General features: G+C 38.9%; 1 protein-coding gene across 2 annotated transcripts in view; it reads left to right on the top strand.

The window, feature by feature from the left end:
* Positions 1–16,318, top strand: part of palm3 (paralemmin 3) — an 85,792-nt gene that overhangs the window by 44,226 nt on the left and 25,248 nt on the right. For both annotated transcript variants that reach the window (XM_052129922.1, XM_052129923.1), the window contains 2 exons: positions 11,055–11,109; positions 12,250–12,330. In XM_052129922.1, the coding sequence (XP_051985882.1) occupies positions 11,062–11,109; positions 12,250–12,330 (129 nt within the window). In that variant the 5' untranslated portion in view covers positions 11,055–11,061. The remainder of the gene's footprint in view (positions 1–11,054; positions 11,110–12,249; positions 12,331–16,318) is intronic.

Genomic DNA, 16,318 nt, shown 5'->3' with positions numbered 1-16,318 from the left:
AATGAATTCTTTACCAACTAACTAATGCTGTGAATTATACAGGGGACCTTCTTACTAGTTACAATATGAAAATATTAATTTGACTAATTATATGATTAGTTTTTCATAATTTTCATCACATTTTTAACTTTTTAAAAATGAACAAATCCGTTTATGTAGTCCTGTTTAATCAATAAATATATTAGATTGCATATTATATTTTATTTTTATTGTTTAATTGTATAATTTGTACTATTTACAAGTATTTACATTGATTTGTTGAAAACACATTAAAACTGGTATTGTCTCTTTTAAGAGACAGCATTTTTGTAAACGCGTCTTTAAATTAGCACATTAACAAGAGAGACTCGAAAAGCGATCTCATCTGTGTTATGCCTAATTATTATTAAATGTTTCTTTTTTGTTGTTGTTTATGATCAACAACTGACTGTAAAGAACAGAAAGGGTATTAAGAGACATTATTCATTGACAAATCGGTTGCATGGATCTCGTCTTTGGACACACATGGAACAAATTTTACTCTCAACATGAAGTGATAGGATTTCACTGCTGAATACTCCACTAAATACAATACTAAAATATAGCTGCAAGCAGCGATGGCGGGCCCAAGCCGGTGGCACCGCCACCCCCGTGCCTTTAGGGTCGCTGTGCACGATGGGCAATAACGTAACCTCGCTTTGACTGTTGAGAAGATGTGTGCTGTAGACCTTGCATCAGTGTGGGCTCTGCAAAAGTGCGCATCGAGGGCACATATCAACCACAAAGTATGCGTGAGCACCCTTCCGATACCTAAAATGAAAAATGAGACACCCTACGGTCTCATGGAGTTAACGGACACATGAAATAAGTACACAAGACTGAAAATTCATATGAAGTGTGCCATTTGGGACAGGGCCTATGACCGTGAACCACAATAGTCACATCTATGAGGTAATTCAAATGTAGAATAATTTTTAATGTCATAGGATGTCATAGGCCAATATCTTTTGCAGCACTTAAATGTGTTAATCCAGAAGGCCAGTATTTATCTGGAGGTCTTTGTACAGGTTTATTAATGTAATTATAATTTACGCTTATGTGTTCCTATGATATGCAATGGAAGTACATTTTTATGTTTAACATGGGTGTATTCACAATACATAGCATACGATATCATATTTTACGATTATTTATCATTATGTTAAGTAGATCATTAAAGTTAAGATAGTAAATGTATTTATATATTTTGTAGTAGCTAATATAACAAGCAAGTACACTGTGGGAATTATGAATTATACCAATGGAGTCGTATGGATTGCTTTTATGCTCCCATTATTATGCTGTCCTTTTTATTCATAAATTAATTTCCTCGCCACGGCCAAAACGTTGGAGATATCAAAAATCCATCCGCAATGTAGCATCCTCAATGTCTTGACTTCATGCTGACCGAGTTTGGTGGCGATTGGATTAATTCTCTAGGAGGAATATATATAATTCCAGAGCATGTGTTTCCAAACAGCCTATAATAGCCGACTTCCTGCTGGGCTGGCGTAAAACTTAGAGCACGAAAGTTGTTCGGCCCGATGAGATCTAGAAGTGTTCCAAGTTTCATATTATTACATGCAAGCATGTTTGATATATGGACCAAGTTTTCAGACCCCGTTCAAGGGGGCGCTGTCAAGCCCCCCTGCCACGCCCGGGTACCAGCTTCAGCCCGGCCCCGATGGCCGCGGGTTCTGACCCGTGTGCAAAGTTTCAAGAGTTTTTGAGCACGTTAAGGGCCCCAAAAGTCCCGGAAACCTTGAAAAACAATATCTTAATGCAAATCTCACCCAACAGAAAACCCCTCTCCCTCCCCCTCCCTCCCCACACACACACACACACACAGAATCGCAGGTCTGTCTGTCAGAGAGAGAAAAATTCAGAGAAATCCACATTCAAACCACAATATCTGACTTTCTGTTGGTCGGAGCTAATGACTGTAAATTAGAAAGTTGTTCAGCTCGACGAGAACAATATACACGCCGAGTTTTGTAACTGTAGATAGAACTAACTAAGTTATAACACACTTCATGTGTCCTTTTTAGTCCTAAATCAATTTCCTCGCCACGGCCAAACCGTTCGAGATATCAAAAATCCGTCCGGAATGTAGCATCCTCAATGTCTTGACTTCATGCCGACCGAGTTTGGTGGCGATTGGATTCATTCTCTAGGAGAAATATATATAATTCCAGAGCATGTGTTTCCAAACAACCCATAATAGCCGACTTCCTGTTGGGCTGGCGTAAAACTTAGAGCACGAAAGTTGTTCGGCCCGATGTGATCTACAAGTGTACCGAGTTTCATATTATTACATGCAAGCATGTTTGATATACGGACAAGTGTTTGAATCCCATTCCAGGGGCGCTGTCGAGCCCCCTGCCACGCCCGGGTACCATCTTCGGCCCGGCCCTGATGGCCGCGGGTTCCGACCCGTGTGCAAAGTTTCAAGAGTTTTTGAGCACGTTAAGGGCCCCAAAACCTTGAAAAACAAAAATAAAAGCATTTCACTCATCAGCAAAATCAGCCCCTCCCCCAGACACAGAGAGACGTAGGGTCAGTGGGAGAGGCAGAGAAAATTCTCCAAAAATCCACATTCAAACCAAAATATCTGACTTTCTGTTGGTCTGAGCTAATGACTGTAAATTAGAAAGTTGTCCAGCTCGATGAGAACAATATAATTACTGAGTTTTGTGACTGTGGGTTAAAGTATAAAACCAACCCCTCACTTTTGTCAAAAGGTGGCGCTACTGAGCCCCTGCACCACGCCCGTTTCTGAAACTTTGCACATGTCTACTGGCTAATAAATGTGATGTGTCTGTCGAGTTTCATGCAATTTCAAGTATGCTAAGAGTCTAAAAAGCATCAAAAAGAATATTCGAGTTTGAAGCATTGCCGCTGCAACAGTATCCAAGATATCAATAATCCTTTCACATGTCTACATCTGCCGTGTGTTTACATTACACACCAAAAGTTTTAAGTAAATCGGGTAAAAATAAGAGGATGATTTCAAAGCATTTTGAAAGTGACACACTTCCTTCTGCCAGTTGGTGGCGCTATAACTTTGACTCACAATAGTCACATCCATGCGATCGGGCTCTTACAGCGAACAAACTGCTGAAGTTTCATCGAGATCAATTAATGTATGCAGAAGTTATAACACACTTCCTGTTTCTCTTTTCGCGCCATCATTTCGTTTCCTCGCCACGGCCAAACCGTTCGAGATATCAAAAATCCGCCGGCAATTTTTCATCCTCAATGTCTTGACTTCATGCTGACCGAGTTTCGTGGCGATTGGTGGAATTCTCTAGGAGGAGTATTTCAAATTCCATTGCATGCCTTTTCCAAACAACCCTAAATAGACGATTTCCTGTTGGGCTGAGGTAAAAAGTAAAAGTATGAAGGATATATGAAACGATGAGATCTATATGTGTACCGAGTTTCATATTATTACATGCAAGCGTGTTTGATTTATGGACCAAGTTTTCGGACCCCGTTCCAGGGGGCGCCGTCGAGCCCCCCTGCCACGCCCCGGTACCAGCTTCAGCACGGCCCTAATGGCCGCGGGTTCTGACCCGTGTGCAAAGTTTCAAGAGTTTTCGAGCACGTTAAGAGCCCCAAAAGTGCCCCAATAGTCGTAAAAAAAATAATAATCATAGTCATCCTAACGAAAACAATAGGGCCTTGCCTTTTCAACACCCTTAACGTACTCAAAAACTCTTGAAACTTTGCACACAGGTCAGAACCCGCGGCTATCAGGGCCGGGCTGAATCTGGTACCCGGGCGTGGCAGGGGGGCTCGACAGCGCCCCCTTGAACGGGGTCCGAACACTTGTCCATATATCAAACATGCTTGCATGTAATAATATGAAACTCGGTACACTTGTAGATCTCATCAGGCCGAACAACATTCGTGCTCTAAGTTTTACGCCAGCCCAACAGGAAGTCGGCTATTATGGGTTGTTTGGAAACACATGCTCTGGAATTATATATATTTCTCCTAGAGAATTAATCCAATCACCACCAAACTCAGTCAGCATGAAGTCAAGACATTGAGGATGCTACATTGCGGACGGATTTTTGATATCTCTAACGTTTTGGCCGTGGCGAGGAAATTAATTTATGACTAAAAAGGACACAAAGTGTGTTATAACTTAGTTAGTTCTATCTACAGTTACAAAACTCTGTGTGTATATTGTTCTCGTCAAGCCAAACAACTTTCTAATTTACAGTCATTAGCTCCGACCAACAGAAAGTCAGATATTTTGGTTTGAATGTGGAACACATTGCAAATTAATCTTTGAAGCTCCAGAAAGCACATAAAGGCAGCATAAAAGCAATCCATACGACTCCATTGGTATAATTCATAATTCTCGCAGTGTACTTGCTTGTTATATTAGCTACTACAAAATATATAAATACATTTACTATCTTAACTTTAATGATGTACTTAACATAATGATAAATAATCTTAAAATATTATATTGTATGCTATGTATTGTGAATACACCCATGTTAAACATAAAAATGTACTTCCATTGCATATCATAGGAACACAAAACCGTAAATTATAATTACATTAATAAACCTGTACAAAGACCTCCAGATAAATACTGGCCTTCTGGATTAACATATTTAAGTGCTGCAAAAGATATTGACCTATGACATTAAAAATTATTCTACATTTGAATTACCTCATAGATGTGACTATTGTGGTTCACAGTCATAGACCCTGTCCCAAATGGCACACTTCATATGAATTTTCAGTCTTGTGTACTTATTTCATGTGTCCATTAACTCCATGAGACCGTAGGGTGTCTACTTTTTCATTTTAGGTATCAGAAGGGTGCTCGCGCATACTTTGTGGTTGATATGTGCCCTCGATGCGCACTTTTGCAGAGCCCATACTGATGCAAGCTCTACAGCACACATCTTCTCGACAGTCAAAGCGAGGTTATGTTATTGCCCATCGTGCACAGCAACCCTAAAGGCACGGGGGTGGCGGTGCCACCGGCTTGGGCCCGCCATCGCTGCTTGCAGCTATATTTTGTCTTTTGTTTTTTTTATTTTTTTTTACTTGAAAGCTGGAACAGTATGAGGTCCAGATCAGTTTAAAAGCATAATCAGTAATGACTTCAACTGCATAATTTGAACTTCTGGGTACTTGTGTGAAAAAAGAGCAGTTGCCATAGAATTATCTGGAAATGTGCTGTTGTTTGAACATGTTTTTCACAGTAGACTTCTGGCAATTAGCTGCCAGTTGTTAATGCTCCTTTTGAAATACTCTGCAAGCACAAATGTGGGATATGAACAGGCGGGCAGGTCGAGACTCAAAACACTCAACAATTACATAAACACAGCTTCCTGTTGCTGTTTCTGCCAATATGAACACAGATGTGTTTCCTCTGTGTGCCTGGCACCAGGTGCCCTGTTGACAGATTTTACTCAGCTCTGTTGGCACTATTATGTCTATTAAAATTCCTGCTAGATGGTAGCTGCATAACAAATAATTATGATATACAAAAGTTTCTCAAATTAAAAAAAGATATTTCTTATGAAATATTTAAACCGTTTGATTTTATAATTCTGGAATGGAGTGAATGAAGCATGCGCAGGTATTTCCAATTCATTATGGGAGCTGAGTGACGGGCTCACGCTGGGGATGGAAAGTGGAGTGGAACAATTGTTTGAGAGCATCAAAAAGTTTAGACATCCAATATCTGTGAGATGAAGGAATGCCAAGATTTTTTGCCAAAGTCTGTCATAATCATTTCAAAAGCTGTTACCGATGGTATTGGAGTTTCTGGGGAATTCAGTGCTTACCCTGCTACAAAGACATTTACATTTACATTTATGCATTTAGCAGACACTTTTATCCAAAGCGACTTACAGTGCACATATTACAGGGACAATCCCCCCAGAGCAACCTGGAGTTAAGTGCCTTGCTCAAGAACACAGTGGTGGTGACTGTGGGGATTGAACCAGCAACCTTCTGATTAACAGTTATGTGCTTTAGCCCACTACGCCACCAACACTCAAAGACAAGCTTTACCAGCATGCAGTTCCCAATCTGGTCTAGGCTGGTTTGTTGGTTAGTGCTGGTAAAGCTGGTCGACCAGTTTGGTCTTTCTAATGAAGCGGGTTAACCAGCTTATGTTTTGTTGTGGGTGCTGGTCTCCCAGCAACGTGTTGCCACTGTATGTTTAAATCAGATTTTAAATGCAATTTGCACACTTTAATTTTAGCTAATTTAAAAAAGGTTTATTATATTGTCACTGTTGTATGTGACTTTATTGATCATGTATTTAAAGCAATCATAGGCCTTACGGAAGATATTCTCGCATAGCCAGAACTTCTTATTGCAGCTTTCGTGTCTGCACTGGATGGCTAGGTGCTATTGTTTTGGCTGAGCGTGTCACACATGCAGACTGTTTTGCTGAGATCTCACTCTCTTCAGTCAGAGGTATGACACATTAGCAATTAAAAATGGTGGAGGGGTGACACACATAACTAACTCACCACAACTATCTTTCCCTGACAAAATAGCAACTTGAGTAAAATTGTTATTGCAATAGATATTTGGGATGTTTTCAGACCTGTAGCTTGCTTGATTGTTCCAAAATGGGCTAAAATAGTTGCATTTTCTTCATGGATCGAGAGAAAAAAAAAATTATTCAAACAAAACACGTGTCTTTTCAGTGCTTGAAGCCATTAACTCAGCAGGGAGTCTTGACGGTCAAGTGATTAACACCTTCCGCTGAGAGGTGCTAATGGCTGCTCTGTATCCCTCTGCCTGGCTGGTGATTTGTTAATGAAGCCAGCACCTGAAAATCATTGAAAAAACCAGATAGTGTAGAGCCAGCTTTTGACAGAAAGAGCCATCTGACTGACATATAAAGCAATCAATCAATCAATCAATGTTATTGCGTGCTGTTTAGGTGCAGGTTTATCTGAAATACTGTATATCTGAAATATTATACCATACTAACAGACTGGGGGAAACCATTCCAAGCATTTTCTATAAGCACTTATGAAGCACATTGTCTATCACCATTGATGTGAGGAATTGCACAGTCACAGCTGACAACATCTCACTCAGCAATGAGATAAACCACAGGAGCATTCTCCATTGCTTCTTGAAAATGGAGAGAACAAGATCAGAAAGCATGTAGGCCAGTGCAGGGAAGTGTGTCATACACGCCAGAGGTGCATACTTAAAAGCTTCTGCGTGGCTGCTCTCTACTCTCTGTTTTGATCATTGCGTTGACGGCATTTGTGACTTGGTTGACAGCCTTATTAGCTTGATTATTCATGATGTGTTACTAAACGCAGATCAAAGAGTTCACCCATGCAGAAATGTGACTAACTATCTGCAGTCAATCGAGAAAAGCTCATTTTTGTTAAGATCGACCAGTTATTAAATCTAAGGGTTCACTTACTTTTCCACAGCACTGTGAATGTTTAATGGTGTTTGTTCAATATAGATATGAAATTATAATGGTTTGTGTGTTGTTAGCTTAAGCACATTGTGTTTTTCTACACTTGTGACTTTGACAAAGATGAGATCACATCTCACATGACCTGCTAATTCCAAAGAGTGCACATACTTTTTTTGCTACCGTATTATTCGGTGTACTCGAGTGCATTTTGTGATGTTTACATTAATGATTAATTGATGGTTATTTTCCACGAAAATTGATTATGAAAATTGACATCCCTGGTTAATATTCAAGCTATTGGTGGTGTTTGCCAAGTATTGATCATACTTAGGGTTTTATCAAAATGCCCAAACACAAGTATTAAACTTGTAACTTGTCTTGTACCTCAAATCCTGAATGGAGTGCAATTACTTTTCTAATAAGTTGGGCAGGTAAGCAACCACTCAAAACCCATAGCAATGCTCTGGCATCCACTCAGAGCTGATCACCACAATGTAGAATGAGATGTTTTTGTATGCAAGCGCTTTTCATGTGGAGTTCAAAGCGGCACTTGATCCTGACGCAAAGCATGAATGCAGCTTCACGAACAAAAGCAAATAGCCACAGTCTGCCGGGTGATTAAAATTGTGGAGGATGAGAATTTAAGAGATTTAATGCCCATTGCAATGAATATGCAACCTATATGGGGACTAGTTCTTTCAATTAGTCAAACTCCCACTCAGACTTTGGGAAATGTTTTATATTACTTGAATTGGTGATATTTTAGTGCATTTCTATCGTAATACTGTGGAAGGCTTTGTTTGGAAAATGTTAATAAAGCCTTTATTGTTACGTATTGTTTTCTTTTCTATGTCATGCATTTTGATAAAAGTATATTTAGTCAAATTTCAGCACTTTCATAATCGGCGATTAATTGTGATTAACTACGATAAATTATGTGATTTAAGTTACGATTTTAAATTAATCGACTGATAGCATTGCTGTATATAAGAATTAGATGCATTGTAATGCTAAGTCCAATCCGTTTATATATTCTACAACATGCATGCGGAGAAGCTAAAAATACATAATTTTATTTCCATTTTATTTGTTTATTTATGGCTTGATTTTAGCTAAAGTAGTAAAATGTATGATACCATTGTTGTCAATGAGGAGATTCGCAGAAGAAATGTGGTCGGGAAAAAATCTTGAATTATCGTGATCGGAGATTACTAAAAATGCTTGAAGTCACATCATGATAAATCATCAGTAGAACTTACGGCTATGTTCATTGAAAGTGTAATAGTGAAAGTAAGGCCATTTCCACATGCACAATGCATGAGAACTTGCAGGATTGGAACTAAACAGCTGTGTGGCCTCAAGAAACCACTTGTTAGTGAGGCTAATTGGTGCATGAAGTGATACACCCGTCATGCATAGTGCCCACTGTACAAGCCTCTGGAGGCAGTGTTATGCACACCGTAAGCAAAGCTAAAGACAGTCTAATGGAATATTATATTATGCAACTTTTTTTGTGTACATCTAATGGCACAGCTGGTGTTCATGTCATTGTGTTTTTGTAGAGGGCAGCATGTAACTATAACAACAGCTTGGAAGAACACACCTTAGAATAAAGCGTACAAAGTAGAAAGCGAAGGAGTCTATATTTTTCTCGCCTTCTCTCATTTGCTCAGTCCCTCTCTTTGTCCTTATTATCTTCTCTCATTTTTGTGCCTGATGGATTGGCAGAGCTTCACATTTGAATTAGTACCACACTTTGAGACCTGAAGAGAGTGAATAATCAAAGGCACATTTGTGTTTATTCCTTGGTGTTGTTCTTGGAAAAGTTTGTCTCCAGAACTCTGATGAGCCCGACTCTTCCCCTCGTGGACATTTGGAAGTTTCCCATTAGCCTTGGGGAAGAAGATGAGTAAACGCTTTCTGTCCTGGTGAAAGGATATATCTCACTTCACAAAGCACAGGAGAATTATTGAAAAGTTCTTTGTCACAGTCAATGCCTCGTTTGACATGGAGTTTATAAGTCTTGAGATTCTTTATGAAACAAAGCCAGGGGTCTCAAAAACTGGTGTCAAATCAAGCACCTCACTGCTTATTAAAAATGTAATTCTATTTAAAGGGATAAGTCACCCCCCAAAAAATTATTCTGTCATTATTTACTCAGTTGCGTCATCCAAATCAGTATGATAATCCTTTCTTCCATGGAACTGCTAAGGAGAAAGTCTGAACACTCTTTTCTATTTCATGTGAATGAGGACTATGGCTGTCAAGCTCCAAAAAAAGAAAAAAGCATTTTAAAAGTATCATTAAAGATGACTTGTGTGCTATATACAGTAACAAGCCTTATGAAGCCATACAATAGTTTTGTGTAATAAACATTATTCGCTGATAATCTTCCCCTCTAGTCAACTGTTACAGTAACTGATGCCACTGGATCATTGACTGGATAACTTGATCACTAAAAATAAAATAAAATTATCTTTGACTCAAGTGATTTTTCGTGAAAATAACATCACTGCTTTTCTCATTTACTCTGCTAAACTGCTTAAATTTTGCCAATGACTATCGGTATGTATGTATGTATGTATGTATGTATATATAAAAATACAATACAGTAATCAATGACTGTTTGTTGTTGTGATGAGTGCATAATGAATTTTCATTTTTGGTTCAACAATTTTCCTAAATCATCCTGTATTGACTGGTTATGCTATATTCATTGGCAGAAAATCAAAGAAAGGTGGCATGTTTATTCTGTTTATCCTTTGCACTTCCATATATTTATTTTACACACCCATATTTTTTCCTTCACTCCCTGTTGCAGGGTGTTCCAGGTATTAACATCAACAAGGATCAGACATTGGTATTTGTATGTGCATGCTGAAAGGAACACACAGGCTTCTTTTCTCAGCGCTGAAAGTGAAATTGTTGCATTGAACCATTTGTATTCTGTTAGAGCTTCAGGCAATACATGACAGTTAGAATGATGAAATAATTTCCAAAGAATGTAGGATATATATTTAAAAGTGAAATGTATATTTTTCCCAAATTTAAAGGAGTAGTTCACCCAAAATGAAAAATTCTGTCATAATTAAATTACCCTATTGTTGTATCAAACCGATATGACTTTTTTTCTTATATGGAACACAAAAGGAGACGTTTTAATGAATATTTGGTCCCAATGGTACTTGATAGTGACTACATTTAAAGCATAAAGGACCTAAAATTACCATAAAATTTGGCCATTCAACTCATGCAAAATATTCCAAGTTTTTATACCCACAGTAGGTTTTGGTGAGAAATGTTATTATTTTAAACAGAACGTGCATTGTTTTGAGCACTAAACAGCGCAAGTTTTTGAGTGAACACATGCAAGCCACTGTGAACGAGCAGAAGACTTGGAAGATGACACGAGTCACATGGACCACTTCTGTGTTTTTCCATTAAAATAAAGTAGAATTCAAAGATATTCTCCCTTTTTTCTCTTGTTGAAGTCTAGCTTTGAGCTTACAGCTTATTGGAAAGTGTTTAATGCTCTGTTTAAATAAACTCAAGAATCCAATATAAAAACATGATAATTTATACGTCTCTTTTATTGTAGGTTCAAAATGGAACATGAAGCAGAGACGTACCAGCAGAGACTGCAGGCTATAGCGGTACGTAACACAGAAGACCTTTCATCATTATACAACATATCAGGCGAACCTGCTCACAGTGTGCAGTGGATTAATTTATTGCAATGACAGCTCCACTTAAGCCCTGAAAATAGTATTACTACTAGTTTAGAAACATATAGACATATCCATCCATCACTTTATTATATAGTGCTGTTTGACAACAGTTTTTATTGCAATATCAGTGTACTTCCAATGGTAGCAGTTACAGATTGTTCTTTCAATAGAAAAATGCATTATAACAATAGCAAATAGACTGTCAGTTTTAAATAGACTGTTAGTTTGTCTCTCTTAGCCACACACACAGGCATGGAAACTGGTGTTAGCTGTATTCACAAAGCTTTCTGTGGCCTCTGAATTATTAAGTGTGATGGAGTCTGTTCAGATCAGGTAAAACTACACCAGACAACAGCAATGACTCTGCACCCAAGAGCTTCAACACCTGGTCGTGGACTGTTGTTTTTCAAGTGCGGTCAAGCATTCCTTCTCATGATGTTGTCAGCTTTGAAATGCTTGTTTTCTTTTATGTTAGAAATTCAAAATGTAAAGTTGCAATGTAGTGCCTTGACGAACACGATTCTATTTCACAGTTCTATTACATATTTCCTACTGAAACAGGAAGTGGGGGGTGAGACATGTCGAACGCTCATCCCTTTTTTTTTTTTATCTCAATACTGGCCCGCTCTTCCACTGACATGGATCAACAGCACATGTGGCATAATGTTGATTTACCACACAACATTTTTTTTTAACTTGTTTGTTAAATCAAAGCAATAATCACAGTTACATTAAGGCAGTTACAATGGAATTGAATGGGGCCAGTCCATAAATGCACATTGTTATAAAAGTATAGCCACATGATGTGAACAATATACATATTAGCATGATTTGAGTGTGATTAAATCACTTTCTAACCCTATCTGTTTAAAGTTATAGGCAATATAAAAAAATCTATAAATTAGTATCCCCATATATACCGTTATCCCGATTATGGATATATAAATTAACACAGTACCTGTATGATTGTTGTGCTGTTCGTATAGATTGGGATGTTTGTACCAGCATTCTGAGGTGTGTTTTAATCAAGCATATTGTTAAGTCTGTCATATTCTTTGCTCTCAGGAGAAAAGGCAGATACAGGAGGAACAAGAGCGAATCAGAAGAGAGAAAGAGGATGAAAGACTGAGACTTCAGCAGCTTAAGGTGTGATCTCGCTTGCTCGCCCTAACCCCATTTTGCTGCCAGGCACATCGGGTCACACTTGTGTTAAATAGGTTGCGTCATGGGATGGAATTTCACTAATGTATCTGCACACACACCCACACTTCATTGGGTTCCAAATAATAATATCATCATACCACTAACAAGATAAAAAAATTAATGATCATACGGTCTACCACTAACACACACTTTGCACGCACACAATTTGCCTCCGATGCATCATACAGCCCACACACGGTCACCAAAGTCATGTCTTAAACACTTATGCACACAAATAATCATTTAGTATTCAGCCCAAACACACACACCCTTCTTGAGAATGTCAGTGTTAACCTTGGAGGTTACTTGTCTCCTTTGAAGCTGTTTGTGTACATATGTGCCTGTGTGTGTGTTTGTTTGTTTACATTCTCTCTCTGTCCATTGTTCCTGGAATACTTCCACATTGGCGTTCCCTTTTCCCATTCCTTTTTGTACTTACTCAGTTGGTTCCAAGAACATTTTTAATTCACAGACTGTGTGTGCACATTTATGTTAAAGTCCAAGTATGTACTTTCTGCACCACTAGCATCGGCAAAAAGAACTGTGAAAATAATGACCGTTTTCAAACAGTTTTCCCAATTAGTCCCTCCATCTGCCATTAGCATGGTAATCAACCTACAAATAGCTTACTTACAGTTGTGTCTAATTGTTGCTGTAGTGTTAGCTACTGTTATGTATTATTTTTACCCATATTTAGGGAAAAAGTGTTTTTTCATTACTTTAAACAAGTGTTGCAAATGCTCAAATATTCCTTAAGTTTTAGTGATGCATATTGATAATATGACATGTAAGTGTATAAAGGAGGAGAATTCGGTTTGATGATCAATCCGCCAGTGCTATCTTGTGTTAGCTTGTATTAAACTGCTGCAGCACCAATACAACAACAATTTTACCTCTTTTAACAACCTCAGATTGCATACTTCTGTTTTCAGTTTCCATGGTGCATAGCATTTCCTGTATGGGGATAACTGATGATTGCACAGCGTTCTGTGCACACTGTAGATTTCCGCTTTGATCTACTGTACTGTATGTATGTGTCACTACATCGAGAGATAGCGTTTTATTGCTACTATAGAGATAAAATGCACTCTAGTTGTCCTGATGGTAGATATAGCCTTTCAGAAATGTCTCTTGACTTGTTTTTGCTGTTAAAGCTGAAATAAGCAGAAGAGTTAAAGTACATTATGCACAGCAGACATTTTAGACTTTAACCTTTTAGTGTCCTCAAAATTAATATTTTCAGCTGAAAAGACATCTTCATTTGTTAATGCCAAAAATGGTTCATCCAAAAAAACAGAACAAATATTAAAATAAAATGCTAAGCATGCACACTGCAGAATAAAGGCATTTTTATACCAAGAAAGACCCAACATAATGAAAAGAATCAAAGATTAAAAAAAATATGCTAGAATTTGTTGCACGACATCTGTTAAAGTGCAACACACTTCAATCATTTGCATGCTTAAATGCAAAATACAGTGAATCTGACACAACAGATTTAACTTCCTTTAAAGACCACAAACTGTGACTAACAGCTTTATTTTCTGTGTTCCCATTCCTGTTCCTATTGAAACTGGAAGGTGGGTTGGGACATAAAGGACTGTGCAAAAGTTTTAGGCATTTGTGAAAAATGGGGTCTTTAATCCATCAATTTATCGTGAAATATAAGCAAACACTAAAAAGTAACATATGTTGTCACTCTTGGGATGGAGCAATGGAAGTAAAAAGGTGGGATAGCGAGATATAGGAATAAATCACAGTGTAATGATATTAATAGTGGTCTGCTGTTAGGAATAATAATAATTGTACAGCTATGATTCTATATACATACACACACACACACACACACACACACACCAATTAGCCCAAAACCACCTGCCTAATATTGTGTAGGTCCTCCTTGTGCCACCAAAACTGCTCACAACTGCTATTCTTCTCACCACAATTGCACAGAGTGGTTATCTGAGTTACCGTAGACTTTGTCAGTTCGAACCAGTCTGGCCATTTTCTGACCTCTCTCATCAAGGTATTTCCATCAATAACCGATAACCGCTCTGTACAATTGTGGAGAAAAAAATATCATCTCAGAATAATATTTTGAGATGCAAGTTTGCGCAGTTTTGGTGACACGAGGGGGACCTACACAATATTAGGCATGTGGTTTTAATGTTGTGGCTGACCAGTGTATATACTGGGTACACTCCTGGGCAAAAAAGAAAAATGGGCCAAGCCCAATACGGCAAAACATTAATCTGTTAATGGTCTTAACCACAAATCACTGGTCTGAAAATTAGCAAGAATTGAACTAGGGCTGCCCCCTAATAATCGGCCTTACGTTAGTCGATGAGAAGAGTTATCGTCGACCAAGTTTTGATTGGTTGGTTGGTCGCAAAAAAAAAAAACCCACCTCAGGAAACCAACGAACACCAGTATTACCGCTGGTTGGATTTTTGTTAAGCAGGGTTAGGGTCAAGCCTACACAATAAAGCAAGACACCTTGTTTTGAACTTTATTTGAAATTTATTTTAACTAATAATTTAAATTAAACTGGAGAAAAAACATTATGTGCAATTAAAATGTGTGTTCAACAGTCTTTCATTGTCCAGGAAAATACATCATGTGTGTGAGTAAATTAGTTTTGATCCATCCATCCATCCATCCATCCATCCATCCATCCATCCATCCATCCATCCATCCATCCATCCATCCATCCATCCATCCATCCATCCATCCATCCATCCATCCATCCATCCATCCATCCATCCATCCATCCATCCATCCATCCATCCATCCATCCATCCATCCATCCATCCATCCATCCATCCATCCATCCATCCATCCATCCATCCATCCATCCATAAAGTATTCACAGCACTTCACTTTTTCCACATTTTGTTACATTACAGCCTTATTCCAAAATGGATTAAATTCATTATTTTCCTAAAAATTCTACAAACAATACCCCATAATGACAACGTGAAAGCAAAAAAATCACATGTACATAAGTATTCACAGCCTTTTCTCAATACTTTGTTGAAGCACCTTTGGCACCAGTTACAGCCTTAAGTATTTTTGTGTATGATGCTACAAGCTTGGCACACCTATTTTTGGGCAGTTTCTCCCATTCTTCTTTGCAGGACCTCTCAAGTTGGTCAGGTTGGATGGGAAGCGTCGGTGCACAGCCATTTTCAGATCTCTCCAGAGATGTTCAATCAGGTTCAAGTCTGGGCTCTGGCTGGGCCACTCAAGAACATTCACAGAGTTGTCCCGTAGCACTCCTTTGTTATCTTGGCTGTGTGCTTGGGGTCGTTATCCTGTTGGAAGATGAACCTTCAACCCAGTCTGAGGTCCAGAGAGCTCTGGAGCAGGTTTTCATCAAGGATGTCTATGTACATTGCTGCATTCATCTTTCCCTCGATCAAGACTAGTCTCCCAGTTCCTGCCACTGAAAAACATCCCCACAGCATGATGCTGCCACCACCATGCTTCACTGTAGGGATGGTATTGGCCAGGTAATGAGCAGTGCCTGGTTTCCTCCAGACATGACGCTTGCCATTCAGGCCAAAGGGTTCAATCTTTGTTTCATCAGACCAAAGAATTTTGTTTCTCATGGTCTGAGAGTCCTTCAGGTGCCTTTTGGCAAACCCCAGGCAGGCTGTCATGTGCCTTTTACTGAGGAGTGTCTTCCGTCTGGCCACTCTACCATACAGGCCTGATTGGTGGAGTGCTACAGAGATGGTTGTTCTTCTGGAAGGTTCTCCTCTCTCCACAGAGAAATGCTGGAGCTCTGTCAGAGTGACCATTGGGTTCTTGGTCACTTCCCTGTCTAAGACCCTTCTCCCCCGATCACTCAGTTTGGCCGGGCGGCCAGCTCTAGGAAGAGTCCTGGTGGTCCAAACTTCCATTTAAGGATGATGGATGCCACTATAAG

Source organism: Xyrauchen texanus, chromosome 7, assembly GCF_025860055.1.
Source record: "Xyrauchen texanus isolate HMW12.3.18 chromosome 7, RBS_HiC_50CHRs, whole genome shotgun sequence".
Classification (NCBI taxonomy): Eukaryota; Metazoa; Chordata; class Actinopteri; order Cypriniformes; family Catostomidae; genus Xyrauchen; species Xyrauchen texanus.
Note: the sequence above shows the minus strand (reverse complement) of the source record. Positions and strands in the feature narration are given on the sequence as shown.